General features: G+C 37.1%; 1 protein-coding gene across 1 annotated transcript; it reads left to right on the forward strand.

The window, feature by feature from the left end:
- Positions 1 to 1,193: 1,193 nt before the first annotated feature.
- Positions 1,194 to 21,082, forward strand: LOC149116319 (uncharacterized). The gene is made up of 15 exons (XM_089278301.1): positions 1,194 to 1,316; positions 2,562 to 2,724; positions 3,094 to 3,266; positions 4,020 to 4,259; positions 9,590 to 9,650; positions 11,330 to 11,401; positions 12,447 to 12,518; positions 13,575 to 13,646; positions 14,509 to 14,580; positions 14,950 to 15,024; positions 15,891 to 15,962; positions 16,573 to 16,772; positions 17,237 to 17,362; positions 17,840 to 19,402; positions 20,449 to 21,082. The coding sequence occupies exons 1-15, from the start codon at positions 1,220 to 1,222 to the stop codon at positions 20,907 to 20,909; spliced, it is 3,519 nt and encodes a 1,172-aa protein (XP_089134427.1). The 5' UTR covers positions 1,194 to 1,219; the 3' UTR covers positions 20,910 to 21,082.
- Positions 21,083 to 22,194: the final 1,112 nt, after the last annotated feature.

Below are 22,194 nucleotides of genomic sequence, written 5' to 3' on the forward strand. Positions count from 1 at the left end.
TTTGCTCCTGCAAAACAAATAAGACTGAAACAATATCAGTGAAATGATAGTTTTACCGCACCCTAAAGGTTTAACAGAAAAACCGATAACAAAATAAAACAAATTCTTATGTATTTCAACCAGTGCCTCAACAAGAGCTCGCTCCATGAAGGGAACTAAGAGCTTTAAAACTACTTAAAAGTTTTATACTATTCTGTAAATATTTCGGATGCTTTAAATTTCGGATGTTGTATTTTAGAACATGCACTTTTTTCTTCCGAAATGAAAATCGTCCGAATTTTTTTGCAAGTGATGTATTGTTTATTTTGCATGTTGAGATACCTATTTCTTATTTCAATGGTGGTCTCTGAATTAAGCCTTCACTCGAAAGGACTAAAGTTAATAAATATTTCACATAAATATTCAACCTGTATGACTGCGTGATTCTGCAGTGCTGATCATAAATATTTCTCACTTGAGTGTTCAAGAAGCCATCCATTTTACCTCTTAACTGGTTGAAACTCTGAAATATATATTTCTGAAATACATTATGGCCGACGAAGTGTTTTGGTTTCCAATACTTTCAACACTTGAACTTTGGAATATGTCGCAAATAGCAAATTAAAAAAACGAGATTCTTAAAAAACGTTTATTTATTAAATTTCAGTGATCAAAACATGTGGGTTTCCTTTGAATGACAATTCATGTAGCACTACAAGAAAATATTAGCTTTATAAAATTCTACAAATCACCTAAAAAGAATAAGGTTTGCCAAAATGATCTTCTCGTTTATATTTCACTTTCAACGTTCCGTTCGTATAGTGATCATTTTTGTGGACAGCATCTTCTCTGTTTAGTATCTTCTATCGTGTTTAATTAGCTGTTTTACGTAAGTTTTTCAATATTATTTGAAGACATTTCAATTTTCGAAGTTATACTTCTAGATGAATTTTCTGACCAGAAAAATACAAAAATGTTTCGTGTTTGTTTCGCGAATGGAAAATACAATTATTCTTGATACACATAAAATGATATATTTTCATTATTTTAATTTTATTAACTAAAAGCATGGCCCGGTAGACCAGACGAGAGCTCATCATAACGAGCTCTATTCTTCAAGGGCTTCCAACAGTGGTTTTCTCTCACAGGCTATCTGGTGGTAAACAAAGCTAAACAGTACTTAGCTTTTATTACTTGCAGGAAAGATACATCCTTATTAAGGGACGATATTTGTGAAAAAATGGAAGAAAAGTCCGTCAACAATTTCAAAATGCTGTTCCTACCACTCGTCCTTGTGCTAATTTGGAGCAAACAGGAGAACGTCTTTGCTCTTAAGGGTAAGAACAACTTTTTCCGTTTTTTTTTTTTTTTTTAGAAAATGGATATGTTCAGAGCCAGAACGCTTCCACATGACAGCTCGTTGTCCTCAAAGAGTGGTGTCAAATTTATATTATGTGTATAACCTAGACAATTAGAAGTTAAGTGGAGAGCTTTTTCCCTTCACGTCTAGCTCACATTTTGGTCGAACTTGGCAAATTAGGAAGCTGCCTGAAAAATTCCAATATATGCTTCTAATTTGACGTGGGAGTAGATTCGAAGAAATGCAAATCTGAACGTTAAAACTGTTTACATGTCAAATTGAGCGAGACATTATTTGTCTCCTGGCACCGCGGCTGAATACGAAAAAATTAATTTTGTTCAAAGTGGGCTAGTTCCGGAAGGGCACGGAGAAAAAACAAAAGATACTATAAACAGCCAAACGGATAAAGAAAAAGATCGATTTATGAAGATAATAGAGGACCACTTCGAAGATTTCACGCTTTCGCATTTTTTTTTTTCCAATCAAGCAAAAAGTAAGCCCCAAAGTTATCAATGTTAACGAAGAAATACCAGAAATGTACGCCAGGGGGCAAGCGCTTGTCCCAGGGCATACATTTATTTACACGAATTGGCAAGTTTTGATTCATTTATTTCCATGTGTTTATAACAGATTCTTTTGAAACTTCGTATAATATTTACTAAATTCGGCATGATCAATTGATCTATGAAGGTGGATTTCTGTTTATATGAAAAATACGAAAATTTTTACATATTGAGTGTCATCATAGAAGCGGTCCATTTCACTGTCGGTTGTTTTAATTTTATGTCTAATTATATCGTCATGAAAAATTGCCTCTTCGCCTCCGATGGCTATATTGAGCTGATTTGAAAGTTAGTTTTACCTCATTGGAATTGACAAGGATAACCAGATTTACTTAATATAACAAACCTAATTCTGTGTATTTTATCAATTTTCCATTATAAACAAAACTGTGTGAGTATTTGGATCCATCAATTGTTTAATTCTTCCCTTACTTTGAAGATTTTACGATCTTCAGCTATCTTCTGTGAAAATATTTTCGCACTTCGAACAAAATTGCTCGTTCATTATCCATGAAAGGTAAACTCCAGCTATTCGCTGCTTACCAGGGTTTCCTCATCAAAACAAGCACTCGAACACCGTCTATTTTTTCAATACAAGCCAGACAAGCTACTTAGTTGTTGCGAGGAATTTGCTAAACAAACCTTTTTTTTCCTTCTAGCAGGATGTGGTTCTTTGGTAAACAACTCCCTGAAAAGTCCCGGATATCCAAACAATTACCCAAGCGATTTGCACTGTGTTTATTCCATTGTTATCCCACAAGGCATGGCGTTGAATATTTCATTTGAAGATTTTCACTTGGAAGAAGATTTTGGTTATTGCGAGTAAGCATCTCTACTAGAAGTAAAAAAAAAAATTTCCCTCAGTTTCAGAGATCTCGAACTATAATTCATCATTGATGTATAAATAATCTACAGCCTCTACTTCGCGCGAAAGTATGCTCGAATATTTGCTTCCAGGAACAGTTAATGTCCAGAGAAAAATATCCCAGCACATTTTTAAAGTCCAATGTAGGCTACTGTGTTTATTATCTTTCAAGTATTTTTCGCAACACGAGAGGTATTTTTAAAGTTGGGGAATATCACTCGGATGTTGGGTCATATTCAGTCAAGTGACGCGTTTTGACCAATCGCGTGAGAGTAAAAATATTTATGCATATGACGTGAAAAAAATACTGTTTTTTATAATGTTAGCTATGACTACTTGAAGATTACCGATGGTAAAAGTCACACATTTGGCATATACTGTGGCGAAGAGACAGGGAGGAGTGTTGTTGTAACTGGAGACCACGTGATGATCACATTCCACTCTGACGACATTGAGCAACGAAGAGGATTTTTTATATTTTTCACGACTATCCCAATTGGTAAGTAGACTAAGTTAGAATGCAACGAATGCATCTTCAGGTTTTTCACAGAATAGTAGCAAGGTATTGTGGGACGTTGTCTGACTTCTTTCCCAGAGAAGAGAAGGGCGAAAGGCTCGTGATAAAAAGTAGTGCTTTAATGGTAAGTGACTGTTTTAAACTTTACCAAAATTATCCAGCTAAATGTGTGATTCAGGAAAAGGCAATTACAAAGTATAAGCCAGAAGACTGAGGCACAAAATAGATCTTTGTGTTGTGATGTATACATGACGAAGTCCTCCTTACAAAAATCTTGTTGCCATGGTTGACAAACGCAAAATGTCGAAAGGGCTATTTATACGCCACGCACAAAACCTCCTCTCAAGGACCATTTTTTGTACTTATCGCTATGTTTGTAGCTATGTAAAGCCAAAATCAGATCATTTGCTCAACTAGATTTGGTAGACTTGAAAATGCTGCATATTTATTTTGAAAACAACATTTTTGCTGCCTCTATTTAAATTTCCATGTTACGATGAACTGACTAGGTTCTGTGGCTAGTATAACTTCGGCTGGTAAGTCATGCATTTAAAAAGTAAAAGTGAGAGCATATATAGCTATATATGACTTACCGCCAGGCAAGTATCAAAATTTGTCGATACGGGTGTTAGATATGGAGCCCTTAAGCTCGAAACTTAGTATTTCCTATTCGCTAAGGTGTCACAAATGTTTTACCTCAAGTTAATAGTTCACATACTTTTCAATCTTTGACAGTTTTTCCCAAAGTGATATTGCAACAGCCCGTGGTACGAACATTGCCGGGCTTCAGGCTGTCCGTGTGTTCAACCAAAGGAACTCCTCCTGTGTACACAGCACTGACAAGAAACTCCACTGTAATAATAAATACAACACAGACTGATGTAACCATTCGGTTGAACGAAGAAGGTAACTACTCTTGTGTGGCCACTGGCAAGTATGGAGCCGACGTGAAAGAGTTCTCAGTCATATTTAACGGTGAGACATATTTTGAAAGAAAACATCTAATACCTTTTCTCTTAACGAGACCGAATTACTCAATTTTCAAAGTAGCCATACACCGTGGATAGTGTAAAAAGCTAAGAATAGACTGCAAAAGCGTCCCTTCTAGCAGAACTAGCAATAATCATTGTTGTCTCGTAATATAACCAAAGTTTTAAAAGATTAAATTACACTTTATTTCCCTCAGGAATAAATGATTTCATGCAGTTTACCTTGCTAGTAAATGTTCAATGATTTATAGTCGTGGCGACGTTTGGATTTGTATTCATAATTGACAGATTTTTATCATTTTATTTTTACGGTTTTGCTTAGTTAGATGCAATTGGGAAGATATTTCAAACGCAAGTGACATTGTTTTATCGCATCTCCAAACACCTCGAAACTCGTCAGAAATACTCCACAGCCCGTCGTATTCTTAGCAATCTCCTCGATGTTTGGAAATGTTATATATGAAACCCTGCCTCTCTTATTTGAATAATTCCTTTTTCTTGTTTCCATGTTTAAGTAATTTGATCCTCAGTCTTCCATAGGCTTTTCGCCATTTACATGTCGGCACAATTTTAATGGTCCAGAATTCAAGTTTGTATTTTTTTTCCCCTTAGATTGTGGAAATCGATGCTCTTATGAATGGAGAAGCTATAATGAAGGAAATTACCTTTCTTGTAGAAATTTAACTTTACTCGCATATCTTCGTTGCGTTCCAAAAGCGACTCAGTGGCTGTAAGATCAAAAATTGCATTTGTAATATCATGGGTGACAAATTACTCCATAATTTTGGCGTGAAAGTTTCGCTTCAATTAATAATTTTACATGTGAAATTACAGAAGTGCCAAAATTGCGCGAAATTTCTCGATACAGCGAGCAAGTCAGACGCCCACCGTTGTGGCGTAATATGTCACCCAATATGTTTTAAAAAGGTAATCAAATTAAGAAATATTTTCACTTGCGTTTTGTCAAAATTCAAATAATTATTAGAATTTTGACAAAACGCGCGTGAAACTTTTTCCTAATGTCACTTGTCACCATTTGATTACCCATATTAATTTCTTGGTAATTTACACCATTTCATTTTAACAGTTGTCACTGTACTTTCTAAAAAGCTTTACTTGCCGCATTTATGGAAATCGGTTCGGTAAGAGGTCATAAATAAATTACAATATTCAAAGAGGAAGCCTCATCGGCCTTAGCTGTGTTGGTTTTTGTGGAGGGAGGAAAGCCGGGAAAAACCCTCGAAGCAAGGCGAGGACCAGCAACAAACTCAGCCTACATATGGCACCTGGCAGGAATCGAACCCGATCCCCATTGGTGGGAGGCGAGCGGTCTCACCGCTGCGCCATCTCTGATCCCTAAATAATTCAATTTGTATATTTTCGAATTGATACAGACAGAAACGTTGTTATCTGTTTCAGGGAAGTTATTTCAAGCAACTTTTCACATCTTCGAATGAGAATGCTCTCTAATCTGACTAATATCTGGAATTTGTAAGTTTCCGTTCACGAAAACGTTTGCTCTCGATGTTAACGCCGGGTTGTTGGATATAAAGCCTGAAAGGTGAATTGACCACTTCCTTAAGTTATTTTACACTACTTCCTAAACGTACAATGTCTCTAAATCCATTCATGTCAAAGTAATTCAAAATGGCGGATCCAAAATGGCTTATATTTCATTATCTATGACGTCATAACGACGCCATTGTCGTAAATGTAAAACAAAGTGTTCATAGACATCAGAAACATTTACAGTTTTGTGGTTGTGCAGTCAAACGTGATGAAAACATTGATAGAAAAATTACATTGCTTTAATTTCACCCAAAATTGAAATAATGGCGTCATATTGTATCGCAATGACACCGGATTTATCTAGAGCTATTAGTATTTTATGACTATATTGTAGACGATTTGATCCAATACTAAATTTACCTCAATGATCTGACGGATGGTATTCACTGACTGGTTCATTGTCTTAGAAACTTAGCCTCGAACGCTATAACATTTCTACCTGACGATGTGTTTCCAGAACTGAAGGTTATAGAGCGGCTGTAAGTGAACTTGTTGTATATAAGGCCCGGAGTAATTAACAGGAAGAGGAACAATGAATATTAAAAAGTTGAACACTGCGAAGACGAGGGATCGCTATTCCGATTAGCAGCTTCGTAATGGAGGCGCGACGGCTTATAGCAAGTCTATTTGTCTTTGGTCTTTGTGATGCGCCTCTTACAGAGCGTTTTTCACATGAGGTCCCTGCAGCCATATTGGTGTCCCAAAATAATGAAACGGTGGCCATGTTGATGTACCAAACTAATCCTGTGGGAGTTGAAATCTTTTCTTATGTAAACTTTTCGTTTTTTTCCAATAAATATGCATGGGTACTGGTCACGTGAGTAAAAAGGCTTTATAGTAGCAATACTCGATTTGGTAGACCAAGAATTACTGCATTTGATCATACAATAATCATGAAGCCCACATTCGTTGGCGGAATTACTTACAGGAATCTTAGTCTCCTTGAAAAAGAGAAGTTTTTCCAGGATTTTTATTTATTGAACGTACGCTGCCTTTCACAGGTATTTATCTTCAAATGCTATTACATTTCTTCCTGAGGGTTTGTTTGCTAACCTGGCAAACCTGCATGTCTTGTAAGTTTATTTAAACTACTGATTTTCTAATGCCATCGCTAGGAAAACGGCGCTTTTTAACCTGAAGGCATCTTTCGTCATCATTATTTACAACGCAAGTGCAAAATATTCATATTTAAGTACTGCAACGCTGAAACACTGCCGTGAATTACCCCCTTTGGAAGTCTACGCAAGAAAATTAGAGTTTGACTGAGGAATGAGGAAGAAAATTCCTTCGCAAAGCGATTCCAGCAGTCTCAACTCTCGCTACTTTCCCTCCATTTCCCTTTCTCGGCGTTCGAGGCAAACGCACAGTCTAAGCTCTACAGTAGTTGCTTTAATATTCAATGGATGAACTTCTCAAACTCATTTATAGTTTATCAAGATTAAACAAACGAAATCATGACCGTAACGGTGTTTGGATATCTGATCTTAATTAACACAGATTTTTACGATCTCGGTGTTTGGAAATGTGGTCAAACACGGTCTTTCGTGTTGGATATATTACATCGCATCACGAGAGAGCCTGAGCGATGAGTAACTGAGAATTACGTGCCTATGTGCCAAACGCAAGCTGTCAACAAAGCTATGAGCAAGTCATCGCAATCAAAATGCAATGATACTTTATAAATTTGTTCAGATAGCGCTCTTAAAGGCGTATGATGAAGGATACAAATGCAGCATAACAATGAATTAACAATTAGCTCGTTATTCACATGTTCTTAGCGGTGCTAATTGAAGGATGTTCTCTTCTAGGGATTTGTCCTCAAACGCTATTGCATTTCTCACGGAAAATGTGTTTGCCCCACTGAGGAATCTTAAATATCTGTAAGTGCACCCGGCACACTGCTGAAATAACGCAGAAAAGAATAAAAGCGAAAGAACGTGACAAATCAAAAGATTTTTTTCCTGGTTGGAGAGCAATGGCACTAAGATTACTTTCTTGATAAGTATAGATTAATTGATTCAGAAGACGTTCTAGTCGTGAGAGCCCCAATTTATTAATTTTCCTTAATTTGATTACATAGCACGAAAAAGTAAAGTTCTCTTTCTGAAAAAAAGTCTATTTATAAGTTGTGCCATGTCGTTTCCCCTCATGCCTTAAACGCGTCCACGATTTTCAGCCAAGAGCTATTAATTTAACAGAATGTCGCTTTTTTTACAGGTATTTGGCCTCGAACGTTCTAACAGTTCTACCTAATAGGGTTTTTGCCCCACTGACAAAGTTGCAAACGCTGTAAGTGAACCACAGTATGCTCCCACACTGTAGATTTTCTTAGTCCTGCGAAAAACTGGTCTAACGAATATTATTATATAAAAGTTAGTGGTATACCGAATGGTAACAAATTGATAAAAACGATATCCCACATATAAGGATGTCATTCGTTTTCCACAAATGTGAGAATATTATTTTTGATAGCATTTTTGTCCCTTTGACTGCACTTTAATCTGTTGGTGTATGATCGAAACATCTTCGGATCTTCTTCGGAAGTCTTCGGCAATCTTCGGTTATCTTCTGAAATTTTCCGAAAGTGTTCGGAAACCTTCGTCTGGTTTTAAGACACATTTTGGACAATCTTCGGAAATCTTCGGAAAATCGTCCAAAATGTCGTAACGTATTGTGAAAATTTATATAAACAAAAAGAAAATTACACGGTCTCTTGGAGATACGAAATTTCTCTCCTCGAGTTAAAAAATATTTTTCAACACTCGAAGATAAATTTGGTCACTCCGTGCTCCCATGTAATATCCTCTATTTACTACGAAGGTGAAGTGATGTTCTCTAAGTATTTAACTATAAATATCTGCGATAAAATATTTCTTAACAGGAAATTTTGCTTTAAACGACGTTTCGACGTAGAGCTAATTCACGCCATTATCAACTGAGTCACACTAAGAGTTGATGTAAATAAATACTAAGTAAAATAATAAATAATCAGAGAAATAAAAGTGATAAAAATGTTCTTTCAGGCAAAGAGGTTCAAGCAAGTGGAGTCAGCCTGTGTTTTTAAACTTGGATAGCGTTTTTGTAATGAATAAGCGCCTCATAAAAAGGCCATTTTGCAATTTATTTTAGACTAATGTTTTTAATTTTTAGTTTATTTTTAAGATTTTCTCTGATATTGTAAAGCGCCTTTGAACATTAGGATACTGGCGCTATATAAATCTTTGATTATGATTATGATCATGGTTATTATTTTGATTATGGTTATGATTATGATTATGATTTGATTATGATTATTTATTTTTCTTTTCATATTTGAAACAAAACTGTTTTTTAGACATGAATCTTTCATCTCACAGCATGGCAGTGTGAGAATCGTACGCGTTTCAATTGAATGTAAAAAATTTAAATTGTTGCAAACACTGTGTTGCACATGATTATGATTATTGTAATAAATGAACTCTCTCTTTCCCCGCGCTAAATCAGTTTTGAACCCAGGAGAGAGAAGAGAGAGTCTCTTTTCTCCAGCCTGAGGTCAACCCCTATATAGAGAGGACGGGGTAAGGAAAGTTCATTGAATGGACTATTTAACTATGCGACCTAGCTCTACACATGATAGAGAATCCCTCTAACCACGGGATCGTGTTCATAAGGTTGGAAAATATTTAGAAATATCTGCAAGGTAAAGATCGGGACTTCAATTTATAGGAATTATACAGATTCAATGTTTCTTTCTTAGGGGGTTGTAACAAAACGCTATAAAATTTATACCTAGCGGTATATTTGCGAAACTGAAACATCTCCGGACTCTGTAAGTGCATAGGGGCCAGTTTATACTGATATACCCCCTCCCCCTACCCGCCCCCCCTTAAAAAAAAAAAAAAACAAGAAAGGAAAAGAAAAAAATCTCCCGGACCGTTTCAGTTAAGCCATGTCCACCATATAGAATATACATATAATCACAGGTTAACTTTCAACATTTAGATTATGACGTCGAGATTTCTATCGCGCATAGAAATTATGAGCGAATAATCTGACTATTTTAGTATAAATCTATTAGTCGTCCAAAACTTTCTCTTAATTCTCTCTATTGACACTGAAAACGTAAAGCGGCCGCCATTTTGTCAACAACTGCACAGTGTAAGGCTACTCATTATCTACTTAACAAATAAAGAAGCCTAAGCCGTGTATTACACTGTGATAAAACCCGACGGGCATTTGAGAACACGAGGGAAATGTAGAAAACACGAGCCGCAGGCGAGCGTTTTCTGCATTTCTCGAGTGTTCTGAAATGTCCGGAGTGTTTTATCACAGTGTAACACAAGGCATAGGCTTCCTCATTTGCTTTATGATCTAAAGGCAATGTGGCGAAAAACAATAAAACACTCCGATAAATCATCGGCTTTCGACCAATCAGAGTGCGCGCAGGGTCCTATCTATATTATAAAACAGAATAGATAGTGAGTAGCCAATCAGAAAACAGCATTCGTGATTGAACTAGATTTATACGTTTACAAAATATCGAATATACCCGCGGAATGTCAGAAGACTCCGCTAGAGAAATAAAGTGTCCCTGAGATCTTACTAATCATGTGACACTCCTCACAGGTCATTGGCTGGAAACAATCTTCAGTTTTTACCAGATGGATTACTTTCCAATCTCACATTTCTGGACAATCTGTAAGTTAAAAATGTTTGCTTAGCGGACGGAAATCGGTACGAGACGATAGATTAGTTACGCGAAACAGTTGGCTTTTTGAGTTGTTTCCACAGGAAAAAAATAACCAAGGTAATAATGGAGAAAAGAGCTCAGTCCGTTTCCTTATTCACCTTTACGAAAAAGAAAAAGAAAAAGAAATTAAACAAATAAGGCAATATGGTATTAGATAAAGGCTGGGTAAGGTTTAAGTTCAAACCTCCACTTATCTCAGGTGTCCACAGGTAGAACTTTATACTCCCCCCTGGATGGTATGCTAGTCCCTCGCAGGGTTACCCTCAGCATTAAATTTGCTGGTACCAGTTTATACACCTAGGTGGAAGGAGGCAAGTGTCTTGCCCAAGAACACAACACAGTGCATGACACCACCTAGGGCTCGAACTGTTGTACTCGGAGTCCATTTCACTAACCATTAGACCGTTGTGTCTCCTCTAACAATACTGATAGCTTTACTTATTGAATGATGTACTTTTCTAGAAATCTTACCTCAAATGCAATCAAACTTCTACCTCACGAGTTGTTTGCCACACAGACAACATGGATGAAACATCTGTGAGTGAAACAGCTTTGTTACATTATGCATGGCCTGGAACTATGCCAGTTTCTGCAGAAAGTCTTAATGTTTTAAAACTTGACAATATTTCTGTCTTTTTATTTACGAACGTCGCCACGAAACATTAAAATGAGTTAAATTAACTAAAATTGATTAAAATTAAACTAAAATTAACCAAAAATAAATAAATCATTTTTTCATCGCTTAATACACTACACAGAATATTGACGTCTAACGCTATTGAATTTCTGCCTGACGGAATTTTTGCAAGATTGACAAGACTGAAATATCTGTAAGTTATCATCAGCTCACTGTTAGTACAGTCTTAAGCTTGCATGCTTTCTGGTCTCATCTTGCGAACTTTCATTCGTGCAAACTGCAACAGGAGCCATCAGTCAATAAAATACAACTTTGCTTTTTAAACATTAAATTTCTGTAAGTCCTAAATGTTGATTTTAAAGCTCTACTTTCCTATTACAGGCAACTGGATTCAAACAATATTCATAACTTAACAGGCGATGTGTTTTGCCCTCTAAAAGTACTGATGTATCTGTAAGTTTAATGATATCCACCTGAAGTTCGAGTAACAAGAGGAAAAAAAACTTTGTACTAAGATTACTTGCATCAAAGCGCAAACTTCTGTGCGACTGTTTTAAATATCTTCTCAAAAGAAATCACTACTAACAACACCAAATTAAATGTCGAAAACACATTTTGAAGTTCATATGAAACACTTGAAAGTACTGGTGAAATGACACTGATGATGAAATTTTGCCTGTGTTTCCACAATTTCTCTGAACTTTGAAATATATTTTATCGAGTTCATATGAAAAATTGTTTTTGGTGTTACTTCAGGCAATTTCTCATAGCTTTAGCTTTTAGAAAATACAAAAAGGATTTTAATATACGTGACATTATTCTGGTACAAGATTTCTGTCTTTCGCTCGATTTCCTATCGGATTTCCTCTTAATTTCTTTTTATTTTCTTCCTTTCCTCCTTCATTTATTCCTTATTTTTTCCTGCCTTTATTGATTCTTTCGTTTCTCTCTTCTTTCGTTTCTCTTTCTTTCTTTCCTTCTTTCTCTTTCGATTTTTCCCTCTGTTTGTCTTCCTTTGTCTCTCTACTCAGTAAAGAAATTCAGAGATCAAAAGAATTTTTTCGATTTCTGATTATTAAAAAGTCTTACTATATAACCGTTACCCTATAAAGCCATTTCTTACTGATGCTTAAGCCAATTAACCAGCATTCAAATTTCGAGAAAATTCAGAGACAATATAATCAGTGATAGTACTTATAAAAGCCAAATTATTCATCTACAATACTTTTTATCTGCAGAGATCTTTCCTTCAACAAACTTCAACATTTACCAAAGGGCCTGCTTTCCTGTTTGAAAAATGTACAAATTGTGTGAGTATCTCCGAAATTGTAATTTTTTGAATTAAGATCCTAGTTTAACGTTTTCGACAACTTCGAAAAAAAAACTCATTTTCAAACGGGCCAACAACAATTTCATTTTATTTGTACCCATATAAATACAAAGTTCAGTTTAAATTTCATCTGATTAAAAATAGAGTACTGGCTACCCTTAATAACTACGAGGGCTAAAATAGCAGGGCAGCCATAATCAAGTTCATAAGGGATTATTATTAAGGTCAGGTGAAAAATAAATGCAAACAGACAAAAACACACACATTCACGCACACACAGCATCACAGACAAACAAGCCAGGAGTCAGAAATAATCAATCTAATAATAAGATAAAAAAAAAAAAACTAGTAATTTTGAAAGGAAACAATTCTTTTAACTAAGTTTTAAATTGACTGAGAGGTAAAAGCTCATCATCATCATTGATATCATTCCAGATTTTAGGACCTTGAAATCTTATATTGAAGCTGCCATAATTAGTTCGAGTTTTTGGGAGGGCGTAAGAATTTCTCCTGAAAAACCTAGTATTGCAACTATGGATACTCCTTACAGAAATAAGATGATCAAGAGCTCCTGCAAATCTATTCCCGTGAAAACTGTTTTTGTACTCTATCCGCCCACCAAATTCAAAGTATATAGCTGCTCTTTTGAGGTAAAAAGTCTCTTTGTGGAAAATTTATCAATCGACAAATACCCTACACTCCTAGGCAACTCTTTAAATTGTTTGAAAGGAAAATACAATTTGATTGGAAATTTGGTGAGGAATGTTTATTCTTGGATTAAATTTACTAATACCGTGAACCAAAACTTAAAGAACAGAACTAAAAAAATTTCATTCAAAGATGCAGTTTATCTGCTAGTTTTTATGATACCATATCGCGGTCCATAAACACGCAAAAGAAGAACTTGGCCCATATATTCCAGCCATCTTTACCGCACGCCTAGTTAATAACCAATAGGAGCTCACCCCTCGTCAATTACACTTATATGCAGTAGTACTTTATTTGAGAGATACTTAGTCCATAAATTGATTGTTAGATTTCTGCACAATAACAAGATCACAGCTATACCAAGTGATACCATTGTGGACAGCGTCTTTCTTAAAAATCTGTATGTACTAGAACATATCGTAATTTGCACGTTTTTCTTTGTGAAGTGCGGAACAATTTTTTTTTTAATCCATTGATATTTAAAGTGTCCTAATGAGAATCCGCGAATCTCAGTGGTTTTCTTTCCTAACAGTTTATTGTTCGATAATCGACAGCAATTTTAACCCTTCAAGAGAAGAAAGTTATTTACTTAAAGTAAATCCTACATTCCTGACGGCCATCCTTTGACGTGTCCATTTATATTGAAAAAATAATTGGGTTATTTTCCCCTGTTTTTTATGATTAACATATTCAAATTCACCCTTAGCCAATCAGAAGCCATATATACTGGCCTTATATCCTGCAATATCATGCCACAGACCTGACGTGGCCGGATTATATTTCTAGCCGAATTTGGCTTAATACAAATACCTGATATAGGGTGCGTTCCTTTGGGGTGATCTGGATCAGGATCAGTGATCTAAGATCACTCGGATCATGGTGCATCAAAGGAACCGATGAATCCACTCTGATCACGGATTCATCGGTTTCTTTGATGCACTATGATCCGAGTGATCTTGGATCACTGATCCTGATCCAGATCACCCCAAAGGGAACGCACCCATATAATACCCTCTGGGTGCGACTTGGATATTGTTGGCTCGACTACGACTCGTCACAATACCAAGCTTAATTGGCTAAACTCTCCTGATATGCCCACCAAAGCGTACTAAAAAGAAACCACTAGGTAAAAGCATTAACCAGCTTATCGCATCCAGACAACTGCTGGGCCTTAGACAAGTCGGGACCTTAGCGTAATTGCTAACTATTGATAAATTTGGCTTTCTAACTATATCTTTATATTGTTGATGTCAACTTTTAAGAATACTATCGGACAATCCTATTAAGACAATCCAACCAGGAGCATTCACACGAGGTGTTAACAGTTTAAAAATGTAAGTAACAACTTCGGTAAATATTCGTTTGGTTTTCTACAGCCAAACCTCTTTTCTGGGTTTATGAAATCCAATATGGCGTACAATCAATGAGGCTGGTGTATTATTTTGTAGTGCCAGTCTTACAGTTTTTACATGCAAACAGTTTCGAATTTTTTTTACAGTGTGTCGAAGGAATATCGAATACGAGATATCTTTAAATTCGTACGGTACATTGTATGGTCGCAAAACAAAACGGATTACAAGCATATTCAATTCGAAAAAATAATAAATTATAAATACTAAACTTACTGTTTAACAGAGACTTCTTTGAAATTATTTGTTCCTTGAATTTATTTTTACGTGCAACATATTTTTCTTTTTTTCCAGATACTTACTGCGGACGAAGCTAAAGATATTAAATCTGGAGTCTTTCAACGGCCTTCGTGGTCTTGATTTACAACTGTAATGTATCTAGTTCTAAGAACAATGGGGCGATACTCCACCAATTACACAATTAATGATCAATAATTGATTAATCTAATCAACTTAACTAAATTTCGGATTACCTCCTTGTCATCAAATGCATCTTGAGTTCTAGGTGCTTCAGCGACCTCCGTGCATGGTCTTAATTCATAACTGTAACCTTTTTAATTTATATCATGAAAAATGGGCCCTTCTCAAGTATTGATACAATTATTTTAACAAGAATTAACAAGAAACAATCATCCATCGTCTCTTGGAATTAATCAATTTCATTATTTCACTGTCAAGTACCGTCCCTTCATTAATATGCACCAGTGAGTCCGCCAACTAGAATATTAAAGAAACATCGCTAGTATTGATATACATGTATACCTAAGCCACCGCCTTGGTATCACGATTCCTTAGTTGCCAAAGCTATTTGACAACTGGTCACCAGCAGAAATTTGCAATGAATGAAATGTAGGGCACATTGTATAGTTAATTACAGTTTGTTTTTATAGTGTAAGTATTCCTAGCTAGGTGTAGATAACTTAAGCAATTTTAAAAAAAGTTAGTGTACGTTAATTGTAAATAGCTGGTAACCGAGGAAAACAAAGTAAATAACAAGTAGAAATGTAAGGACAAAATGGAGAGTAACTTATTTACGAGTGATGTTCTGTAAGAAATAAGTAGGTTCATGCAATAAGTACAGTAATGTGATAAGTAGAGCAATGTAGAGTAATGCAAGTAGATTAAGGTTATGTGAATTTAGTTCTGTACGAATGTTTTGTCTTTAAATAACTTTTCATTTGATTAAGAAATAGAAATAACTGTAATTTCAATGGAATATATTCTTTTTGTTTCAGAGTGATAAAGAATAGAACGCTTAGAATACTGAAATTTGAATTACTTGGTCACAGACGCTGCACAATATACCTGTTTGTATTAGAAAAGGAAAACCTTCCTTAGTTTGTTTTAACATGCATGTGTTCTGTACGTAGGAAAGACCGAACCCTATATCTTCTATCTACCATGTTCATACAGTAAAGCCAAAATGCAAAGCCGCTGAAAAGACAGGTTCATTAAATATCGAGTTACCATGGTAATCATATTTTGAAAGTGCTGCCAGGCAGGGCAACATTTTGAATCAACTTTTCGGTCGTAATGACAATATTTAATTTTTCTGGAATAAACAAATACATGTTTGGATCATATAAGGATTCTTTTCGTAGCCTAATTCAATCACGTTTCTGACATCATGGCAAAATCAAGATATCCAAAATGAAGGAACCAAGATGGCAGCTGTTTGGAGATCATATCGCTATCGCCGCGTCACAGTTTTCTAGCCGGCCTCAAGGAAATCATTTTTCGATAAACTACATAGACATATACTCTCTGCTGTGAATAATTTGTGAATGATGACGTCACCATATCAATTAATGACGTTAAAATGCTTGGCCGGACTGCTTAAGGTTACAACAAAAACATAACGCGTCGTTGGAAACCAATTCGTTTCCCCCCTCTCTTTATCTTCGATTCTTTTTCCAGGAATCCTCTGAATTCCAATGAAGAAGCAGTCGAAGCTCATTGGAAGGAAAGCCTGTTTTTGAAACCCGCTCTAGCGGCCGCTGGATTCAAAGGAATACCTAACAATGACTCGTATTCTTACACATTTCTACCGTGTCCTGTGGGAACATTCTCCAACTTTTCCTCTAAAGGAGCTGAAGGATGTATACAATGCCCTCCAGGTATGTGAGAGTTTCACTGCAAGATTATCACTCTCTGATTATGCATGCATCCCGCCAAGAGAACTCTGGCGCATGATCTAGTCCCTAGATTCGGCCTATATGGTTAGCAAAAACGATTTTATCCTTTTGCCTTCCTTTCGAGGGCTTTGACAGTTACTTATAGCTAAATTCCTTGAATTTCTAATAAGTTCATGGCCGGCTTCAGTCATGCTTGATATTGATGTCAAGTGCACAGCAGCACTAAAAGTATAACGAGGCAGGTGTGGATTTTAATATTTTAGAAAGTAAATACCAGGGGAGAAGGAATATTGGGAATGAACGAAATTCAGTCCAGTTTTGGCTTCGTACCATCTAACACGACTAATCGAACCAACACCTACCCTATAACCCAAGAATATCACAACAGCACTCAAGGCTGGTTTTTGTCTCGCATCAAACTGTATTTTGTTACAATATTTTTCCAGGAGGGTTTTATTCTAACGATGTCGGTTACGTGGCCACAAACTGTAAGAAGTGTCCTAATGGTTCATTCGTGCCATATGACAAAACACCAGGAACGAGAACTCAGGATTGCAGAGCTTGTCCACTAGGTGACCCTGAACTAGCTTGTTGTTTTCTTATTGTAATCAGAAACTTTCTTTATAATTCCTTTAGCATGTTGGATTTTGATCAACAGCCTTGTTACATGTGCCTATACAAATATAAAGAAACAACTTTAGATGACTATAGACATCATAGCTAATGTTTCACCCCTCTTCTTATTGGGGACACCTAGTATTTAGATACAAATTAAAATACCATCTTTTGTAATTAAATAAACATAGTGCCTACTAAAATAAAAATAAAATCTTTGACTCCCCCAACGAGATCCCAGGTGTCCATGACTGCGATAAGGAAAAATAATTTTCACTTTTGGTACAAAAATTGCGTTTACTATGTATATATTTAGTGGATACGATTTTACAATTTTGAAAGCATAGGATGCATTCACCTTGTGTGTATATGAACTTTGACGTAATATGATAAAACTATGCCATTCAAAAACTAGTTATTTTGAATCTTTCTAGGCACTGAAACTGACTTTTTCGCCGGATACCGTGCTTGTCAATGTTTGGAAGAATTTTATCGAACGGATATGTTCGATAAATGTTACAAATGTGGACAAGGAGGACTGGAATGCAAAGACGATTATGCTTCTTTGAAATCTGGTCACTGGTGGGAATGGCGAAATGAGACACATAAAGAGCGTTACAGATTTTTTATTGCAAATATGTTGTCATCTTCACCAGCATTGGATGTTTTCAGCGTACGATTTCCTCATCCGATACCTACGCCTTACAAATGCCCGGTTGAGGGATCCTGCAAGGGTGGTTTGGATTCCCCATGTGAGATTGGTTACGAAGGTCCACTTTGTGCGGTGTGCAGCTCAGGATGTTATAAGCAGTTACAGATCTGCACAAAATGTCCATCAAAGAAGTGGATTGTGGCGCAGTTGTCGATCATCACTGTCATTTTATTCATAATCATCGCATTATTGGCTTGGACAAACAAACGAAAAGATAAGAAGGCCAGAGAACTGCCACTCATAGACATGTTTTTCTCCAAACTCAAAATCGTAATTGGCTTTTATCAGGTTACTTACGGCTTACTTGAGGTATTCTCGTACATTAAGTGGCCAGATTCCTTGGAGGGTATCGCTAAGTATTCGGGAGTATTACAGTTGAACATACTTCAGATTGCACCCATTCAATGCCTTTTCACAGGCCTACAGCTCGATGCATTTGGAAGCTTATTTGCGATGATGGCAATAAACGCTGCGGTTATTTGCTTGTCTGGCATCTATTACGGAATAAGAAAAGCGCTCATCTTGAAAAGCCGAATCTTGGAAGTCAAAGAAAAGTCGAGAAGGATATCACAGACAAAAGAGCTGGTGTATAAAAACTTGTTTTTCGTCCTGTACGTGACGTACCTGAGCACGTGTTCTAAGACAGCCGCTGTTCTGCCTCTTGCTTGCCAAGACCTTTGCCGAGATGGAAACGAAGTGTTTTGTCATAGGTACCTGAAGGCAGATTACATGACAAAATGTCAAGGTTCAAAGTACCAGTATTTACTCATGGGGGCGTACATAGCCGCTGTCTATGTCATTGCTCTTCCTGCAGCCTCATTCGTCGCTCTGTGGAGACAGAGAAGGGTACTGTTTGCTTCAAAAGGTGCAGAAAGTTGTCATAAGCCAGGCCCCAGCATGGAAATGATCACAGGATTGCGTTTTCTTTTTGAAAACTACAAACCTCGCTCGTGGTACTGGGAACCTGTTGAAATGTCTCGTAAAGTGATCTTAACCTCCGCTCTGATTCTGGTGGGACAAGAGAGCAGATCTTACATTGGCTTAACACTGGTTATCGCCGGGATGTATGGAATGCTGTTCTCCTGGATCCGTCCCATGCAAGACGCGTTCGAGAACAGATTGATGTCCACATCTCTTGCCGTTACTATTGTCAACTTAGCTGTTGGAGCTGTCAGTAGAATCCCAGCAGAGAACACACTTAGCTCAGGCGAGCAATACGCAGACGCAGTCCTATTCAGGATACTGGTACTTGGAGCAAACGTTTCGGTGATTGGCCTTCTTGTTGGTAGGATACTCCTGTTATTATTAATGCGTGGAGCAGGGATAGCCCAGGTTCGAATCCGCCCCGGTGTCATATGTGGGTTGAGTGTGTTGTTGGTTCTAGCCTTGCTCCGAGGGTTTTTCTCCGGGTTCCCTGGTTTTCCTCCGTCCTGAAAAACCAACATTAACCAAACTCCAATTCGACCAGGATAGACGACCCGCATGAAAACCAGCTAAGGCTCAAGCCGCTTCCCCTCTGAATATTGTAATTTAATGAATTAACACATCTAAACGGATCACACATGAATCGTTGGGTTGTAGCAGCGTCGAGATCCCAATGATCATTTCAAATACGAGAAATGAAACACAAACTGCGTTGATAAACATGACAATAAAACGCAATAATTGAAAACCAAAAAATTTGTTTTCCATCATTGCGTTTTCTCGTCATGTTTATCACCGCAGTCGCCTGCGTCTTATTTCTTGTTAAGCTACGGTGGCCAAAGAAAGGAGTATTTACGAGGGAAAACGTTTTCAAAATTGCAATTGGATTCATTCAAGTATTTGAATTATTAATAAACTTAGAATAAAGCCTTAAGGTATTGATTACAAGACTCAAATTGGGAACAAAACCATACATTCAAAACTCTGTTAAAACCGGTTCTAGAATCTACCAGAGCCTTACAAACGATACATTCATCCTCAAAAATTCCACGCAAAAAACGCTGACCTCAATCCAGAACGACATTGACTTGATTCGATAGAGTTTTCGAAACTGACATCAACTGACCAGTGCTGACTATTTGCGAGTCTTGAGGCCAATATAATCTGAAATATCGATTCCAAGGACCATCGACTTACAAACAGCTTTTCACTTTTTTTTTTTTCACTTGCCTGAGACAGTGATCACTTCCGGCCAGGTTGTCGAAATACTAGTCACCAATCCCTTGACTGAGTATCATCACCGCGCCAATCACAGAAGACGAACTATTTTAGCTGTTTAAAAAGAGTTTTAAAACTATTTTGCTGGGAGTAATGGAAAACCTGTCTCTATTTCTCATTTGCTTTCAGTTCAGTACACACTGATCCTCTATCGTTACCTCACGGAATGGCGCAAAAATCCGCACTGCTCTTTATCCTGCTGTCTGGCTTTGCTTCTGCCTCTTAACAATTTGCAAGGCGAAAAGCACGGTTTGGCTGAAAGTAACGTCGTCAATGAACAGCTGGAAACAGGACAAATGGACACGCCTACTGTCACCGGCGCCGTGCAAGACAGTGGTGCTATTGATACCATACTTAGAACAGGTCAACAAGGAGTAGTGGCCAAGGAGGACCACTGCCAAAACGCCCAGTACAGAAAGGAAAGATGCGACAAAGGCATACAAACAGACCAGTTTGAACTTTCGTATCCTGACTGCACAGTGCATGAGCTACATGCGCGTAGTCTATTAACAAGTAAGTACAATACCAGGGGCGGCTTTAGGGGGTGGATTGGGTGGCTAGCCATTCCCTTTTGGAGAAGCAAAACATAAAAAAAAAGTTGAGAAAGGTTGTGAATGTTATGGCTTGAATAAAGGCAAACTCTCTGGACATTTACCTTATTGTGATTTCTAGCATTTCTAGTGAAACGGTTTTCTATTAGGTTCCAAGTCTCAAATTGCATCATTTTGGGAACATGTCCCATTGATTCTGCTACCCCAAGGTACGAGCCACCTTCCCCCCTCCTTGAAAAACCCTTACAGCACGTGATATGACGTCAAAACTGGCACGTGACCAACAAAAAACCAGACGTCTAGATGTTTTTATACTCATCATACAAGTTTAATCTCACTAAAACATAAAACACGCTTGGGGAAACAGGGGGTGGGGATAGAGAGGCACTATTTATAGTACTCTACAACCGAGGGAATACGTTCAGCGATAATCAAACTGACATCGTAGCCTAAATTGTTGCATTTTTTGCTTGTTTTTATTTTTAGCCTCCAAGAAATCACTCAAGTGAAGGCCGAAGCTTGCACATGGTTAAAGGCGAAAAAGAGACGAAATTGTTACTTAGAAAATTATGATTAAAATAAGTTCCTTTTTTATTCAAGTATATTACACGTAAGCTTCCGCATAGTTTAGAACGCAAAAAAGAACAAATAGCGTTTTGTTCGGTAAGTTCCTTCTTTATGTGCCAGGAAAAAAATAAGCATTTGCCTGTGTTGGCAGAACCCGCCTACAGTTGTAGCCGTCTAGATTTTCCGTTTGGGATACTCTTAGTAATGTCGTAGTAAATGACCGAGCAGGTTCAGAGAATTTTAAAAGCAACTTTTCACCCTCAGACAAGCTTTCTACCTAGCTTCCTTTCAATAAAAACATTAGATTACTTGATTAGTATCATGACAGTGCGGAGCACCGCGCGATGGTCAGCGGTGAGTAAAGCTTTCTTCTTTTGGGGCACCCCTGCCGCAACCACAGTCGGCGGCGACTGTTTGTTTTCAATGCTACTCATCACATTTCAAAACCATATTGGTTAGTGAAGCTTCCAACTCAAGACATATACATGTGGATTTGTATTGCCTCAATAAGGCCAATAATAAAAAGTTTCAATGTAATTTAGGCTAACGTGTTAGGGTGTTGAGTGAAGTGTGATATGAAATGTAGTGGTTTTAGGAATGTAGCTGCCCAACTTACTTTATTTCTCTCATTGTTTATCGGTAAAGAGCTCACCTTGCAGGAGAAGTTTCAATTACGACGACCAGAATTATTCCTGCCCTGAAAAAACATCTATATGGGACTGGCTGCGAGGTGGAATAAAATGTTGTTTGGCAGCCT

Source organism: Orbicella faveolata, unplaced genomic scaffold (assembly GCF_042242905.1).
Source record: "Orbicella faveolata isolate gen_17 unplaced genomic scaffold, um_ofav_v1 contig_12, whole genome shotgun sequence".
Taxonomy (NCBI): Eukaryota; Metazoa; Cnidaria; class Anthozoa; order Scleractinia; family Merulinidae; genus Orbicella; species Orbicella faveolata.